A 14,160-nucleotide genomic window follows, 5' to 3' on the forward strand; every position below is an offset into this window, starting at 1 on the left:
AGTTTAGTTTGATTCAATTTTCATTTTCTAATATTACTGTTTATTTTTTAGTATAACTACTTTTTTTCTCAACAAAAAAAATAAAATAAAATTATTTAATTACTTTTTGTAGCACTAGAAATTATTTAAAACGTTATTAACGTTATTCCATTTTAATTTAGGTGTGCCTCTTAAGTAATTATTGTTGTTTATTATACAATATAATGGATCCAAACAACCCTAATTACAATCAACTTGCTCAACATTTTTCTAATTTAGGTGATGATTTCATTAGTAGTCCAAATTTTCAATTATTCCTAGGAAGATTAGGCAACCCTTCTTCTCAAAATTCCGTTCATCAACCAACACCTCCTCAGATTCCCAACAATGAAAACACTTTTTTTGAGCAACAAACTCCTCCCGTTACCGAAGGGAGCAACTCTGAGTACGATCTCAGCCAAGAAGAAGCTGTTCCGGAGACACCACAGTACCCTCCACCACCTCCAAGGATTCCGACCAATCAACCACTTGCCAAAGCGAGTCGCATTTGGTCGGTTGCTGAGGATGAAGCTCTAATTGGGTTCTATCTAGAACTAAGTGATGATGCGCTTCGTGGTACGAGCCAAAAGGCATCCGAACTATGGCGAAAAGTTCATGCAGCTTACTGTAAACTACAAGCTGAGAAACCGCATATTCTCCCGCTAAGACCTTTGAAGAGTTTGGAGACACATTGGAGAAGAATGGCAGCTGATTTGCTACAGTGGACTAATTGCTATGAGGAGGCGGGCAAACTCCCTGAAAGCGGAAGTGGTTACAACGAAGCCGATCGAATTAAACACGCTTCCAAGTTGTTTTATATCTCCTCTAATCCACAACATAATTTTGCATTTTCACATGGAGTGGAAATGGTTAATAAAGATCCGAAGTGGAGGACTAAACTAAGATGGGGTCTGTCAAAGGAGGAAAGAAAGGGTTGCGGTGCCGATGATGAGGAAGATAGCAGTGGAAATGGGAAAAGGTCTAGGGCGGAGAGTGAGAATGAAATCCGTACTGATGGATTTATGTCCGGAGGATTACCACGACCAGACGGTGTCAAAAAAACGAAGGCTAAGCGTAAGGGCAAAGCAGTTGCTTCCGAAAGTGCAATATTGAGCATTAGTGAGCAGATAAAAGCGTGTACTGAGGTTAGAGAAAGGGAGACGAATTTACGACAACAACGGTTGGAACTTGATAGAGAAAAGGAAAAGAGGAAGCAAAAACAAGTTGAGTTAGCAGAGAAGAAGATGAATTTTGATATGCTTCAATCACTTTTAGCAAGGACAACACCGCTCACTCCAGCTGAAGAGGCCCACAAGGACGAGTTACTTCAACTAGTCTACGGTAGAAATTGACTGTATTTCCTTAAGTAGTTTATTTTTAATTAGTGTATTATTTGGTTAGATTTGTTTAATTAGTTTATCTTTTATTAGCTTATCTTTATGTTGTTCAATTTCAATTAGTTTATTTTTAAGTAGTTGTATTCCGAATTTAGATTTGTTTAATTATTTTATCTTTAATTAGTATATCTTTATTTTGTTCAATTTTTATGAGTTGTATTCATGTCCCTTGTCTTATTAGACATTGAGTAGTCATATGTATTTCATGTCAGTTGTATAAATGTATTTTGAATAGTCAAGATTCTTTTCTGTCTTACTATCTTAAGTGTCATTGAATTGTCAATCATGTTTCATCACTCATTGAGTTGTCAATCATGTTTCATCAGTCATGGAATTGTCATTCATATTTTGGACTTGTCACTGAGTTTTCATGCTTATAAATGATAGTGATACCATCTTAAGCAAATATAATCCAACTCCTCAAAAAATATTGCTAACACCCAAGTAACCAGCAAACACAATGTTTTCCATTAGCTCAACCTCCAGCTCGTCTGATTCTGATCCCTACGTTGAATTTGATCATTTAGTTGACGAATTTGTCACAACCCATCTACCAACTTTGTTATATAACAACCAAACACAACACCAACCCGTATCCGATGTTGAATGTGTTCCAGAGCGTAGAGGGGATACGGATAGAAGAGATAGGGAAAAGGGGCATGTTCAATTATTTAATGATTACTTTGCAAGTAATCCAGTTTATAGCGACAAACAATTCCGGCGTAGATTTCGAATGCAACGACCTTTGTTTTGTAGGATTATGAACAAGGTGGTCGAGGGGGATCAATTCTTCCAGCAGCGTAGGAATGCAGCTGGAAGGCTTGGTTTATCACCGTTGCAGAAATGCACCGCTGTGATTAGAATGTTGGCGTACAGTACCTGTCCAGATGCGGTGGATGAGTATCTGCGCATTGGCGAAACTACCTCCAGATTGGCTTTGCAACATTTTTGTCAAGGGGTTATTACACATTTTGAAGCTGAATATCTCAGAAGTCCCACCGACGAAGATTTAAGGAGAATCTTGCATCAAAATGAAATGCGAGGTTTTCCCGGTATGATAGGTAGCATTGACTGCATGCATTGGGAGTGGAAGAATTGTCCTATGGCTTGGAAAGCGCAATACGCAGGCCGTAATAAAAATGCAACCCTCATTCTAGAGGCCGTTGCAGATCAAGATTTATGGATTTGGCATGCATTCTTTGGGATCCCGGGATCTTGTAATGATCTTAATGTCCTTTACCGATCTCCGGTCTTTGATGATGTTCTTCATGGTCGGGCACCTCCAATTCATTTCACCGTGAACGACCATGAGTACAACTTGGGCTATTACTTAGCAGATGGCATTTACCCAAAATGGGCTACTTTTATTCAAGGTATAACACTTCCACAACTTCAAAAGGAAAAATTATTTGCTGATAAACAAGCTGCAGCTCGTAAGGACGTTGAACGGGCTTTTGGGGTTTTACAGGCTCGGTTTGCCGTTCTAAGACAACCCTCCCTTGCGTTTAACGAAGACATATTGTGTGACATAATGAAAGCTTGTATCATTATGCACAACATGATTGTCGAAGATGAACGACACAACTATGCTCGGGCCGAAGTTTTAAGAAGGTACTATGAACAAGATCGCCCGCAAATTACAAGACCCACTACAAGTGCTACAATTAACAATAACGAGCCTTTTGAATTCAATGTTGGCCGACCGCCAAACGTTGATTTCGACACGTACGTCCACAGAAGAATGTCACTACGTGACAGAGACACTCATGTTCAATTAAAAGCGGATTTAGTGGAACACATTTGGCAAAAATATGGCTCTATTAATGAGTAAAAAAAAATAAATTTGTCGTAAGATTACAATTTAATAGAGTATTAATCGTACGTTTAAAATCTAGGTTCGTTATTGGTTTGTAGTATTAAATGTATTCGTACGCTAATTAAATTTTATGTTGTATTACATTTATAATTAATTAGCGATTAAATTTCAATATTTTGAATGAAAATTTAATAATTGTATTAAATTAAATAAAAGTATAATTGTAATTAGTACCCATAAATATTAATTTAACCAAAACATATTAAATATTAATAGGGTGATGTGTAAGAGAGAGAGATATTGGTGGGGTATGTGAAAAAGTAGGAGAGAGATTGATGAGCATTTTTTTTTTGCTCACTAGTGGGATAGATTTTGCTCACTAAAAATGCTCATGAGCAAATTTAGTTGGGAAGAGAGAGAAAGTGGGTAGAGAGAGAATGAGGAGAATTTTTTTTGCTCACCAGTGAGAATGCTCTTAAAAGCCCCATTTTTTATTTTTTATTTTTTTTTATTTTTTTTTTATTTTTTTTTTGTTTTCAGTTTTTTAAATAAAAAACCCTAAAAAACAAAAATAAAAAATGAGTAGAATTCCAAGTGACAAGTAATCACATATTGGCGGTTGAGAGGCGTTAGTTATTTATTTTCTCTCTCCTCATCTTACAACCCAACTTCAACAGAAACTCTGTTACTCTCAAAATGCCTTTAAGAGCAGCATCAATGGCGGTTACTCCGCTCTACGCTCACCGGAGTAATTTTCTCTCTCCTAGTCAGCATCATCAGCTTCCGCCTCTTTCTTCATCTACTCTCTTACTCAAAGGTAGACTCAATTCCGACGCTAAACGACGCCGTTTTGTCCTCGTTGCTCAAGCCGTTGATTCTTCTTCTACTTCTTCTTCTCCACCCTCCGCATCCGCCGCCTCCACCGACAAATCAATCGTTCCCGATGATCAATTATCTCTCTCCAAGGTTTTATTTTCGTATTTTCATTGTTTGTTTATTTCTAATTTATTTAACCTAAATTGTTGTTGTATTTGAAATTTTGATGTATTAGTGAGAATCTGAATACTTCTTGTTATATTTAAAAAATAACAAATGAATTAGGGTTGGTTTTTAATTAATTGTATAAATTGTTTGATTATTCCCATTATAAATGATCATCTTTCTAATTTTGTACTGTAATGCTAATTTATGCTAGTTGAATTACTTACAGCTCGGTTAATTTGATACTTGAGAGTGTTAAAAAGGAATTGTGATATTAAGAGTTAAATTGTGGATAATTGGAGATGTTTCTATTAATAGGAAAATTGAATTGTGAATCACTGTAATATTCTAGTGCTGCGTGTGTATACTTGAAATTACTCGAGTAATCGAATTCATTGTTGATCTTATTGGAGTGTTAGGTTGATCCTATGATGTAGGAACGAATGAAATGGAATCAAACGAGAGAGGGAAAGCGTAATGATGACTACTACATTAATGGATTGTTTGAGTTCTACGATGTACCCTTTTAGAGGATGTTCTCTACATAATCTAAATGGCATTTCCTTTTACTTTTCAGATTTCCTTTGGTGTCGTGGGACTTGGAAGTGGAGTCACATTACTAGCGTGAGCACTTTGGAGGCCGAATATATATTTAATTTCTGTCCAATCATAATGATTTATAGTTTCTTAGCATGTTTTCTTTGTGCAGGTATGGTTTTGGTGCCTACTTTAATATCCTTCCGGGATCAGAATGGTCGGCATTAATGTTGACTTATGGTTTCCCTGTTGCAGTTATTGGCATGGCTCTCAAGGTGAAATATACTGCTTAACTCAGCTACTCTTATTGGATAACTGCTATATTATGGACTTCCATACCAAAACATATTGATAAGTTGCCAAGGGAGTAGATAATGTGATTGATATCTAGCATTGCGCTGTAGTTTCATCAGTAGAGTTGCAAATTCTGAATGTTTCAGTGGACCATTTGACATAATTATCTTTACTCGGCCCCTAACTAGCTTGGAAAATCATGTGTATGCTCTATTTTTTAATCGTGATATTCACTTCTTGCAGTATGCAGAACTTAAACCTGTGCCTTGTGTGACTTATTCTGATGCTGAAATGGTGCGTGAAAAGTGTGCCACTCCAGTTCTTAAGCAGGTTAGGTTCAGCTGAGTGGAAACTTAAACCATAGCTGCAGTTTTCCTATGCAACTTTTATCCACTATGCAACTTTTATCCACCATGTGATGTGATAACCAATTTATCTGCTCTTCTCTGAGTGATATTAGATGAACTGACCCTACCAAAACATTATAGGTAAAGACAGATGTTACCAGATTTCGGTATGGGGATGAACAACACCTTGATGAAGCGTTGAAACGGATTTTCCAATATGGCCAGGTGTGCTTTCTGACTTTATCCCTTGACCTAACTTTCTTTTCCCTTCATTCCTGTCCGTGACATTTTGACAAAATACTATATTTGACCTTGTGAATATGAGGGGGGAAATAAAAACACCAAGACTGTCTCAAGCAGTCCTACGCTCAGTTGATTTGTGCAACCAAAGACTGGTCTGCATTGTCCATAAAATTTAGGGATCTTCAATCTGATGATTTCCATATTAGCAAGTTTCGAACGAAAAGCAGTTAAAGCCAAAATGACAGCTTTCGTAAACACGAAAATTGACATTACTAATAAAGCTTTCCAGACCCATGAATATGGTTGAAGGGATGCTATCAGAGTCTCCAAGTAAGAACATTGATTTAGAGACTGCTGAGTTGTGATTTAAGCGGATATGATCAGAAAACTCCAATTGTAACCTGTAAGGACATTTAAGGTGCAATCATCAGCTTATCCTTATCTGGATAAACTGATCTTCAGAATTTTTTTCTATCCTCTTCATCCATTTACAACCTTATAGAGGGTTTGGCTACAAATCCACTTGTGCCATTTGATACCTTATTCAATCACTAAAAAAATAGTGTCAAGACATGTCAATTTCGTACCAGTTACCACATATTAAAGTATTACTTATGTAGCTCTGTCTCCGACTTTCCTGCTGCATGCCTGCATCCAACTTCTATCATATCGGTCAATGGTTATAAACATGACCCTGAAAAAGTTGTCCTCTTTTACTTTTTGGGGGAATTCTGTTGGGTTGCATTTGGAGTTTTGAACAGAGGGAACTCTTCACAAGATACCATCTATCTGCCAAAACTTGCTTCACTCTCCATTCTGCCCAAGTGCAATAGTATCTTTCAGTTTTCTAGGACTTTAATCTTTTATTTTATTGCAGTCAATTTAATATGAGATGCTAGAAAAGATGAAAAAATTTAGCACTGAAATTCATTCTGAAAACCAATACACTTTTTTTTTTTTCCTTCTTGTTTCTTCGGCCCGTAGTTCATTTCCTGCACAATAAGCGGTGGTCTCTCCTCCTCACACATACCCCACACCTCTCTCCCACCCACACAACAAATAAAAAAAAATTAGCACCATCAATTTTTCGTTGAAACTGAAGCCCTAATTATATAGACCATAGACCATCACCTCCATATTTGATGTTTTGGATGAGTAGGCTAACATGTTAATTTACAAACATCTGCTTTATTGACCTCAAACTGTGTCAACCTGATTATGTAATATAACTATTGATTTAGCATTCCAATTCAGTGGAGAGCTTACAAATTGGACCTTCACGTCACCATATGATCTGTGACTTTGTTTTTTGTTTTTTTCCATTTAGGGTGGAGGTATAGCAAGAAGAAGTGCCCCTGTCCTCCAAATGATACGTGAAGAGGTATGCTTGCTTCCCATAGCCCTTATCATGAGGAATTTCTAATGATTGGATGTCTTCTAGTGTTTATTTTGAATTTTCTTACTGTAATTTAGCTGTGTGTGTAATTTCCTTCGTTGAATGAATTCATCTTCACTGCTATGTTCCTTATATAATAATAAAGTTACACATTGGCTTTTTGGGGCAGTTTGTCATACTTTAAGGTTGTATTCACCTATTAGTGGATCCTGCGTGGATTCTTGTTGTAGTCATTTTACTAATTTTGGCTACTTATTCTAATTATTCTAGGTGACTGAAGATGGCAAGTACTGCTTAGTTTTGGCGTTTAAGGCAAAAGATCTGCAACTTTCAGATTTTGAACGAAGACAGGTAACAAACCTTTCAACTCTTTCAGCACATGAAGTTTCTGCTTGAAACTGGCAATCATGTGACTATGAGTTTCTATCTTCTTGCATCACACTCCAAACCCATTATACTGCAAACCTCATGGATATATTATGGACTAATTCTTGCTTTTATTTCTTAGGCAAAATTTGCTTCATTCTTTGGACCAGGGATCACTGCTGAAGTTGGTAAGTGATTTGAATCTTCCACCCTTTCTAATCCAATTTGGAAATCAAATTGAATTGTTCTTGATCTTTCACTCATTAGAATTCAAAAATGAAGTCTCTGAACTCACAAAGATTGTGCAAGATTTTGGTTTTGGCCTCGTAAAGAAAACTGATTGTCACAGAGGCTAATGCTCATTAAAATTCAAAAATGAAGTCTCTGGACTCACAAAGATTGTGCAAGATTTTGGTTTTGGCCTTGTTAAGAAAACTGATTGTCACAGAGGTCTAAAATCTTGTTCCCAAAATCTGATGTATGTTTACTTGATCTGAATTAAGCCTAATAAAACACCGAAAGACCTAACTAAATTAGGATTAAACTTCAATAGTACCAGTATCTTAATCCAAGTAAATACTTGAACAAAAGCTGGAATACACTGAAGTATATTGTCCCGCACTCACTTAAAACAAAAATAACAAACTAAAGTAAATCCTAATACAAATTTGTAAAACTTGAAATAATATGTCTTTAATGCTAAATAATATCAGTAGTAACTAAACTAAAGTGTGTTAGAATCAGGTTCAATCATATCAGAACCAAGTCCCTGGGTCTGACCATATGTCTTTACTGTTTTATTACAGTTCTAAGGAACAAACCCTAATGAAGAACTTGTGCCCCGTATCAATAAGATTGAATTTCCTCTAAAATAATCTGAAAACAGTTAAGTATTCTGTGATTTCTGTCTCATACACACCCTAACAGAATTAACCAACTAAAGTAAATCTGATTACAAATTTGTAAGGTGTAATCATCTCCATTAAATGCTAAGTGCTAACAATGGTAGTAACTAAAGTAACCAGGTTTAACCATATCGGATCCAAGCCCCTGTGTCTGACCATATGTCAACTAAGGCATACTAGAACCAGAGCCAACCATGTATTATTATCGTTGTCGGGACTATATGTATAAGTCCTAATGAAGAATCTTGTGCCCCTGCAATCCTGTATTAGTAACATCTGGCTTCCTCTAAAATACTTCAGATTGTGCCCAAAATTTTGAGATGTTACATGTACAATGCTTCTGTCAAAAACAAGTTGCTTGCGTTGGTTCTATAGAAACCCTGTATAATGATATGCTGTTTTTTTTCACTTTCAGGTAAAGGAGCGGATGATCTCTACGAAGTTCGTCTCATATCTAATACACAAGCATAAAGGAGTAACCAACAGTTAAGGAACTAGTTCTTCTAGCAGCCTGATTATGAGCCTTGTAAGAATTTTGTATAGTTTGTATACATACCAGATATACTAGCATGTTAATAAACCTGCAGATTATATAATTAGCGTTTCATTTATCTATGATATGGTCGTTGAGTTCGCCCTTATGTGTATTACGAGTTTTCAATTAAAGCTACTCTGCAATTAGTATGATTTGTTAAATATAAATACGCGTACAGCAGCAAAAGTTCTATAGTAAATGACATGTATCGCTTTTTATCAGTTATCACTAATGTAGCAATTAAGTATTTAAGTGTCATGTATCGCTGTGCCTAGGTACCACTAATGAGTCTGATTAATTATGCTATGAATTTCATTAGCACAACTTAATTATGTCATTTTCTCTTAGCAAACTAATATTGAACACTATCCATGGTGTTATTATCTGAACAGATTGTTATCATGTTTGATAATGATCTAGTTACATAATCGGAGAGATTTTATACGTATCAAAAAGAATGGGTTGCGAGTTTTTTTTTTTTTTTTTTTTTTTTTTTAAATTATAATAATGCAACTATATTTTCCCTTAATTATGTCTCCAAAATGCATTATTATCTTCCTTAAAAAGAAAATATATGTATCAAACCCTATTCCCTACTCCTTCCGTCCCTTAATTATAAATGTCTATTTCTTTCGTTTATTACTCATATAATAAAGAGAAATAGGCATATAATTAAGGGGACGGAGGGACTACTATGATTCAGCATTTAGATGAAAGAATATCAAATAAGATTTTGTAAAATTAAACATGAGGTGTAATTTTAATTTATTTTTATTTTTGTTTATAAAAAAAAATTAGTATGTGTAATAGTATTATAAATCTTAATGGATGTTTTTTCTAATCCCAAGTCCACCTTCCAAATTGTTAGTAATAACATTTTTTGTCTGACTCAGACAAATCTCAGAATTTTTTTTTGTAAGGATCACAATTCTAAGGATTGCAATATTCTTCTATATTCACTTGGTATTATGATTTCTTACCTTAATTAATAATCTTAAGTATACCCACTTTGGACTATAAATTATCACTAGCACTGTCAAAACGGTTTGACAGTTCGGTTTCGGTTCGGTTTGAAATCGGTTCGGTATTCAATCGGGTCAGTTTGGAATCGGTTTAATTGTCTCACAGGTCGGTTTTGGTTTGGTTTAAATAGTTATCGGTTCAATTCGGTTTCGGTTTATTCTTAAGCGGTTTTAATTCGGTTCGGGTTGTAAATAGTCCGGGTAGTAAATGGTTCGGTGCAGACGGGTTGCGGTTTGTTAACGGTGCGGTGTAAACGGTTTTTATCCCGATTCAAACAGTTTCGGTTGAAAACGGTTTCGGGTTAGAAATAGTTCGGTTCTTTTTTGGTTCAGCTTATAACTGGTTCGGTTCTTTTTCGGTTCAATTTATAACTGGTTTGGTTCTTCGATGGTTTAACCACTTTAACGTTACTCATATCGGTTCCATTTCAAGTTTACTAAATTACGGTTCGGGTCGGTTTTCGGTTTCAAAAAATAAATTGTTTATCGAGTTGTTTGAATTCGGGCAGTTAAATGGTTTTGGTTTGAAATTTGATAGTACTTGCTAACCTTTTGCGTTCACAAGTTTTATATAAAGTCGCGAATCATTTCATATTTACTATTTAGGCATCATATTATAAACAAATTCTCATTGATTTTATAAATACATATTATGTTCTGTTTCAAGTTTAGTCATACTGATCTTACTAGTTTATTACGAAATAGATTATAAGAGTTAGTGTATTCATGTATTACTGTGTTTACAATTAGGTTATTATATGCTTCTTATTTAATCATTTATATACATGACTAGAGGCAGTAGTGTTGCTAATAGTTTGAGGCAGGGCCTGAGCCTGCTTGTTTTGCTCTTGTTTGTGAACACTGATTATCCTTAATGAATGATTTGCCTTGCTATTTTCAAAAAAAAAACTAGCTTTTTGGCCCGTTCAATGCACGGATTGTTACTTGGGTTAATTATTTTCATATGTAGGTATGCTTTATACGAATTAATTGTTTCATTTCTAAAACTTACAAGAAAAAAAAGTCTGAATTGTGAAAGAAGATGAAGGAATTTAGTTAGCTATATACACATGAAGATTATGGGATATGAATTGACATATTAATTTAAATTATATTTAAAGTCTAGGAGATGAAATGACAATTTTTATTATAATTTATATGTTTTTGTATTGTGTGCTAATTAATTGAACATTATTTTATTATGGTGGAATTGAAACACTTCATTTTATAACTTGAATTTGCAAGTTGTGGAATGCATCAAGATTTAGACAAAAATATTAAGGGAGGTAACATGTGGCATATGGAGTGATGATTGATGAGTGACTTGTGAATTGTGATGCCATGTGTCATATGAGAAAATTGTGGTTTGTGTTTTTAAATACTAAAGTATAGATATAGATATAGATATAGATATTCTAAGATTTCTAATATTTAATCCATTTAATTATATTCCCGTCAAAAAAAAAAAAATCCATTTAATTATATAAAAAAGTTTGTAAACGGTTCGATTTAGAAGCGGTTTGGTTCATAAACGGTTAAGTTTATAACTAGTTCGGTTTACAAACAGTTCGGTTTTTAAATGGTTCGGTGCAAACGGGTAGCAGTTTGCTAACGGTTCGGTTCTTTTTCGGTTCGGTTTTCTTTCAGTTCGGTTTATATTTGGTTCGGTTTGTTAACGGGTTCGGTTCTTATACGGTTTAACATTATTCGGGTCAATTCGGTTTTGGGTTTACTAAAATACGGTCCGGGGCGGTTTTCGGTTTAAAAAAATCAGTTTTTAATCGGTTCGGTTCTCATTTGGGTCGGTCGGTTTTGGACAGTTAAACGGTTTCGGTTTGAAATTTGACAGCACTAATTATCACTGATTCTTAGTTTCATTTTCACCAAAAAAATAATTATCATCCAAAACATTATCATAAACACATTTTATTTTTTCAAGTTGTTCACTGGGAAGGAATCCATCCATTTGTTTAAGGAGAGGTTAGTGGTTGTTTAATTATAATTTGCTTGTATGTTACTATGTTGTTTAATCCTAAAACAATTTGGGAATTTTTTACTAAATTCTTTTATGAAATCACTCCAACAATCCTTTTTGCACATTGTTTTAAAGCATAAGAATTTTCTCTCTCAGATTACAATTTACGACGAGTAAAAAAAACATAGTACAAATAATTGTCATGGAGTAAATTTTTTTTTTTTTTTGCTAGTAACTTATTAATTTATACAGAGTAATAGCGCTGTTAATTAATTTTTACTGTCTTAGATAAGCAGAGTAAAAAGTTTGGTTGATTAAATTTTAATGAATGTTAAAATCAGTACTAATGTTAAGTAGTTTGAAGCAGTGTTAGTATTACTATATTATTACTCTTTTTTAGGAAAAGTACTCTTGACATTATGGATAAGTGAATTAAAAAAAAAAAAATATGGGAATTAATTTTGAAATTATCATTAGAGTATCTCTTTTAATCAGGTGATAAGTCTGATTACTCATTGGTTATTGTTTATAGTTTATTAGTCAATTTATTTTATTGATAGTTGATATATGTTAAAAAATTTGTGAAACTCTTAGGATCTTTGTCTGATAATAACTTTGATAATAACTTAATAAAACAAAAAACATGTTTTGATTTTATTTTAATCAATCAAAATAAAGGGTACCCTCTTAGACTCTTATGTTCTTTTCTGGTATATGTAATGATAGTCATCAAGATTTTATTTTTCCTTCGAAAAGTCAGCAAAATCTGTTAGTTAATTATATAGAAAACATTGTTATGATTCTTATGAATGAGGTAATCAATTAAATATTAGGCTAGTATTCAAAGAATGTGCATGACACAATAACTTCAATTGATTAGAGCCTAATAATTAATCATGGCAAAAATTATAGTAGTTTCTAATGTATCGAAATTAAATGTTTGCATGGAGATGGATTAGATGGTATTGTACACCCGAGTACACCTTCTAATGATTGAATATTGAATATATAAGGCAAATATCGAAAAGTATATATCTTAATTTGTTAATAATTTATCATAACCTTAAAATTATTGTTTACAAAAATTATTATCAGATGGCAAATTCGAGCTCTTTATGGACATGGGAACAAGACAAGGCATTTGAGACAGCTTTAGCAATGCATTTTGAGGACTATTCTGAAGCTAAGTGGGCGAAAATTGCATCACAAATCCCAGGAAACAAAACCATTGAAGATGTCAAGCAACACTATCATGTGTTATTTGAAGATATCATGGCAATCGAATCAGGCATGGTCCCTATACCATCATACACCCCTAGTGGCAGAGCTAAAAATTTCGAGGTCCCTGTGACTGAAGAGGAATACACGTGGGAGTCGCGTAAAGGGCAGCCGTGGTCAGAGGCTGAGCACCGGCAATTTCTGTTAGGATTGGACAGGTATGGCAAGGGAGATTGGAAAAGCATATCTAAGGAGTTTGTTAAGACAAGGTCTGCTACTCAAGTTGCAAGTCATGCACAAAAGTACTTTAAGAGGCAGGCTAATAAACTGAAGAAAGACACCAAAAGATGGAGTATTTTCGACATTACTGCTCCTAATAAGGCTCAACCAGGCATACATAATTACGATAGCAGTAGCAGTGGCAGTGGCAGTAGCAATTATGAATATGCTCCTAAGGGAAATGAAATGAACTCTGCCATCAACCAGACAATGTTTCAGGAGGGTTTCGTCGAGGTGCAGCCCATGCAGCAACAAGTTCCGGTGGTTGTACCACAGGAATATATGTCACCCCCCGAAAGCTGGTGTCTTGAGGATGAACTGGCTGCAGATTTTAATGTTAATGAGTGTTTGTCGCAACTTCCACCCCTGTGAATTTGTTAGTACCTTAGTTCAAAGTATTAAGCAGGGGAAATTGGCAGTTCAAAGTATTAAGCAGGGGAAATTGGTAGTTTAAAGTGTTAAACAGGGGAAATTGGTAGTTCAAAGTATTAAGTATGTGGGTATGAACAGAATATGTAGCTTCTTTGAGTTTATGTGTCTAGTTTATTAAGCACATTTTCTTTTAGTAAAAATGTAAATGTAATTAGAAGAAATATCAAAGGAAGCTATTGGTTTTATGTTGCTAGAATTCAGTTAGTGCATGATTGGTTAAATTGGATTGGGATTAATTATATGTTTAATTGGGCATATTTAATCAATAGAATCAATCAATCAATCAATCAATCAAAGCCTTAATCCCAAAAGTGGGGTCGGCTAACATGAACCAAGTTTGATTATTCCGTGTAGTCATCAACATAAATCTTTCTCCTCCATCCCTTACGATCCAAAACT

At 34.6% G+C, this 14,160-nt stretch overlaps 3 protein-coding genes across 3 annotated transcripts; all 3 read left to right on the plus strand.

Annotated features, from left to right (window-relative positions):
* The first annotated feature begins 1,875 nt into the window (after positions 1 to 1,875).
* LOC145591625 (uncharacterized) lies at positions 1,876 to 3,329 on the plus strand. Its single transcript, XM_081648141.1, has 2 exons — positions 1,876 to 3,026; positions 3,311 to 3,329. The coding sequence occupies exons 1-2, from the start codon at positions 1,876 to 1,878 to the stop codon at positions 3,327 to 3,329; spliced, it is 1,170 nt and encodes a 389-aa protein (XP_081504267.1).
* A 513-nt stretch (positions 3,330 to 3,842) lies between these two features.
* On the plus strand, positions 3,843 to 8,937 carry LOC145591257 (uncharacterized). Its single transcript, XM_081647663.1, has 9 exons — positions 3,843 to 4,197; positions 4,790 to 4,836; positions 4,922 to 5,024; positions 5,287 to 5,373; positions 5,532 to 5,615; positions 6,961 to 7,014; positions 7,300 to 7,380; positions 7,538 to 7,583; positions 8,716 to 8,937. The coding sequence occupies exons 1-9, from the start codon at positions 3,928 to 3,930 to the stop codon at positions 8,769 to 8,771; spliced, it is 828 nt and encodes a 275-aa protein (XP_081503789.1). The 5' UTR covers positions 3,843 to 3,927; the 3' UTR covers positions 8,772 to 8,937.
* Positions 8,938 to 12,927: 3,990 nt separating this feature from the next.
* On the plus strand, positions 12,928 to 13,826 carry LOC145592961 (transcription factor SRM1-like). The gene has a single exon (XM_081649480.1). It carries the CDS (start codon positions 12,928 to 12,930, stop codon positions 13,699 to 13,701), a length of 774 nt encoding a protein of 257 aa, XP_081505606.1. The 3' UTR covers positions 13,702 to 13,826.
* Positions 13,827 to 14,160: the final 334 nt, after the last annotated feature.

The sequence above is a fragment of the Chenopodium album genome, chromosome 18 (assembly GCF_948465745.1).
Source record: "Chenopodium album chromosome 18, dcCheAlbu1.1, whole genome shotgun sequence".
In the NCBI taxonomy this organism is placed as follows: Eukaryota; Viridiplantae; Streptophyta; class Magnoliopsida; order Caryophyllales; family Amaranthaceae; genus Chenopodium; species Chenopodium album.

Bases quoted from the DNA above. Each gene is read 5' to 3' on its own strand.
- LOC145591257 (XM_081647663.1), top strand. From the start codon at position 3,928: ATGCCTTTAAGAGCAGCATCAATGGCGGTTACTCCGCTCTACGCTCAC. The intron at 4,837-4,921 runs GTGAGCACTTTG...TTCTTTGTGCAG, and splicing joins AGTGGAGTCACATTACTAGC to GTATGGTTTTGGTGCCTACT. The intron at 7,584-8,715 runs GTAAGTGATTTG...TTTCACTTTCAG, and splicing joins AGGGATCACTGCTGAAGTTG to GTAAAGGAGCGGATGATCTC.
- LOC145591625 (XM_081648141.1), top strand. From the start codon at position 1,876: ATGTTTTCCATTAGCTCAACCTCCAGCTCGTCTGATTCTGATCCCTAC.
- LOC145592961 (XM_081649480.1), top strand. From the start codon at position 12,928: ATGGCAAATTCGAGCTCTTTATGGACATGGGAACAAGACAAGGCATTT.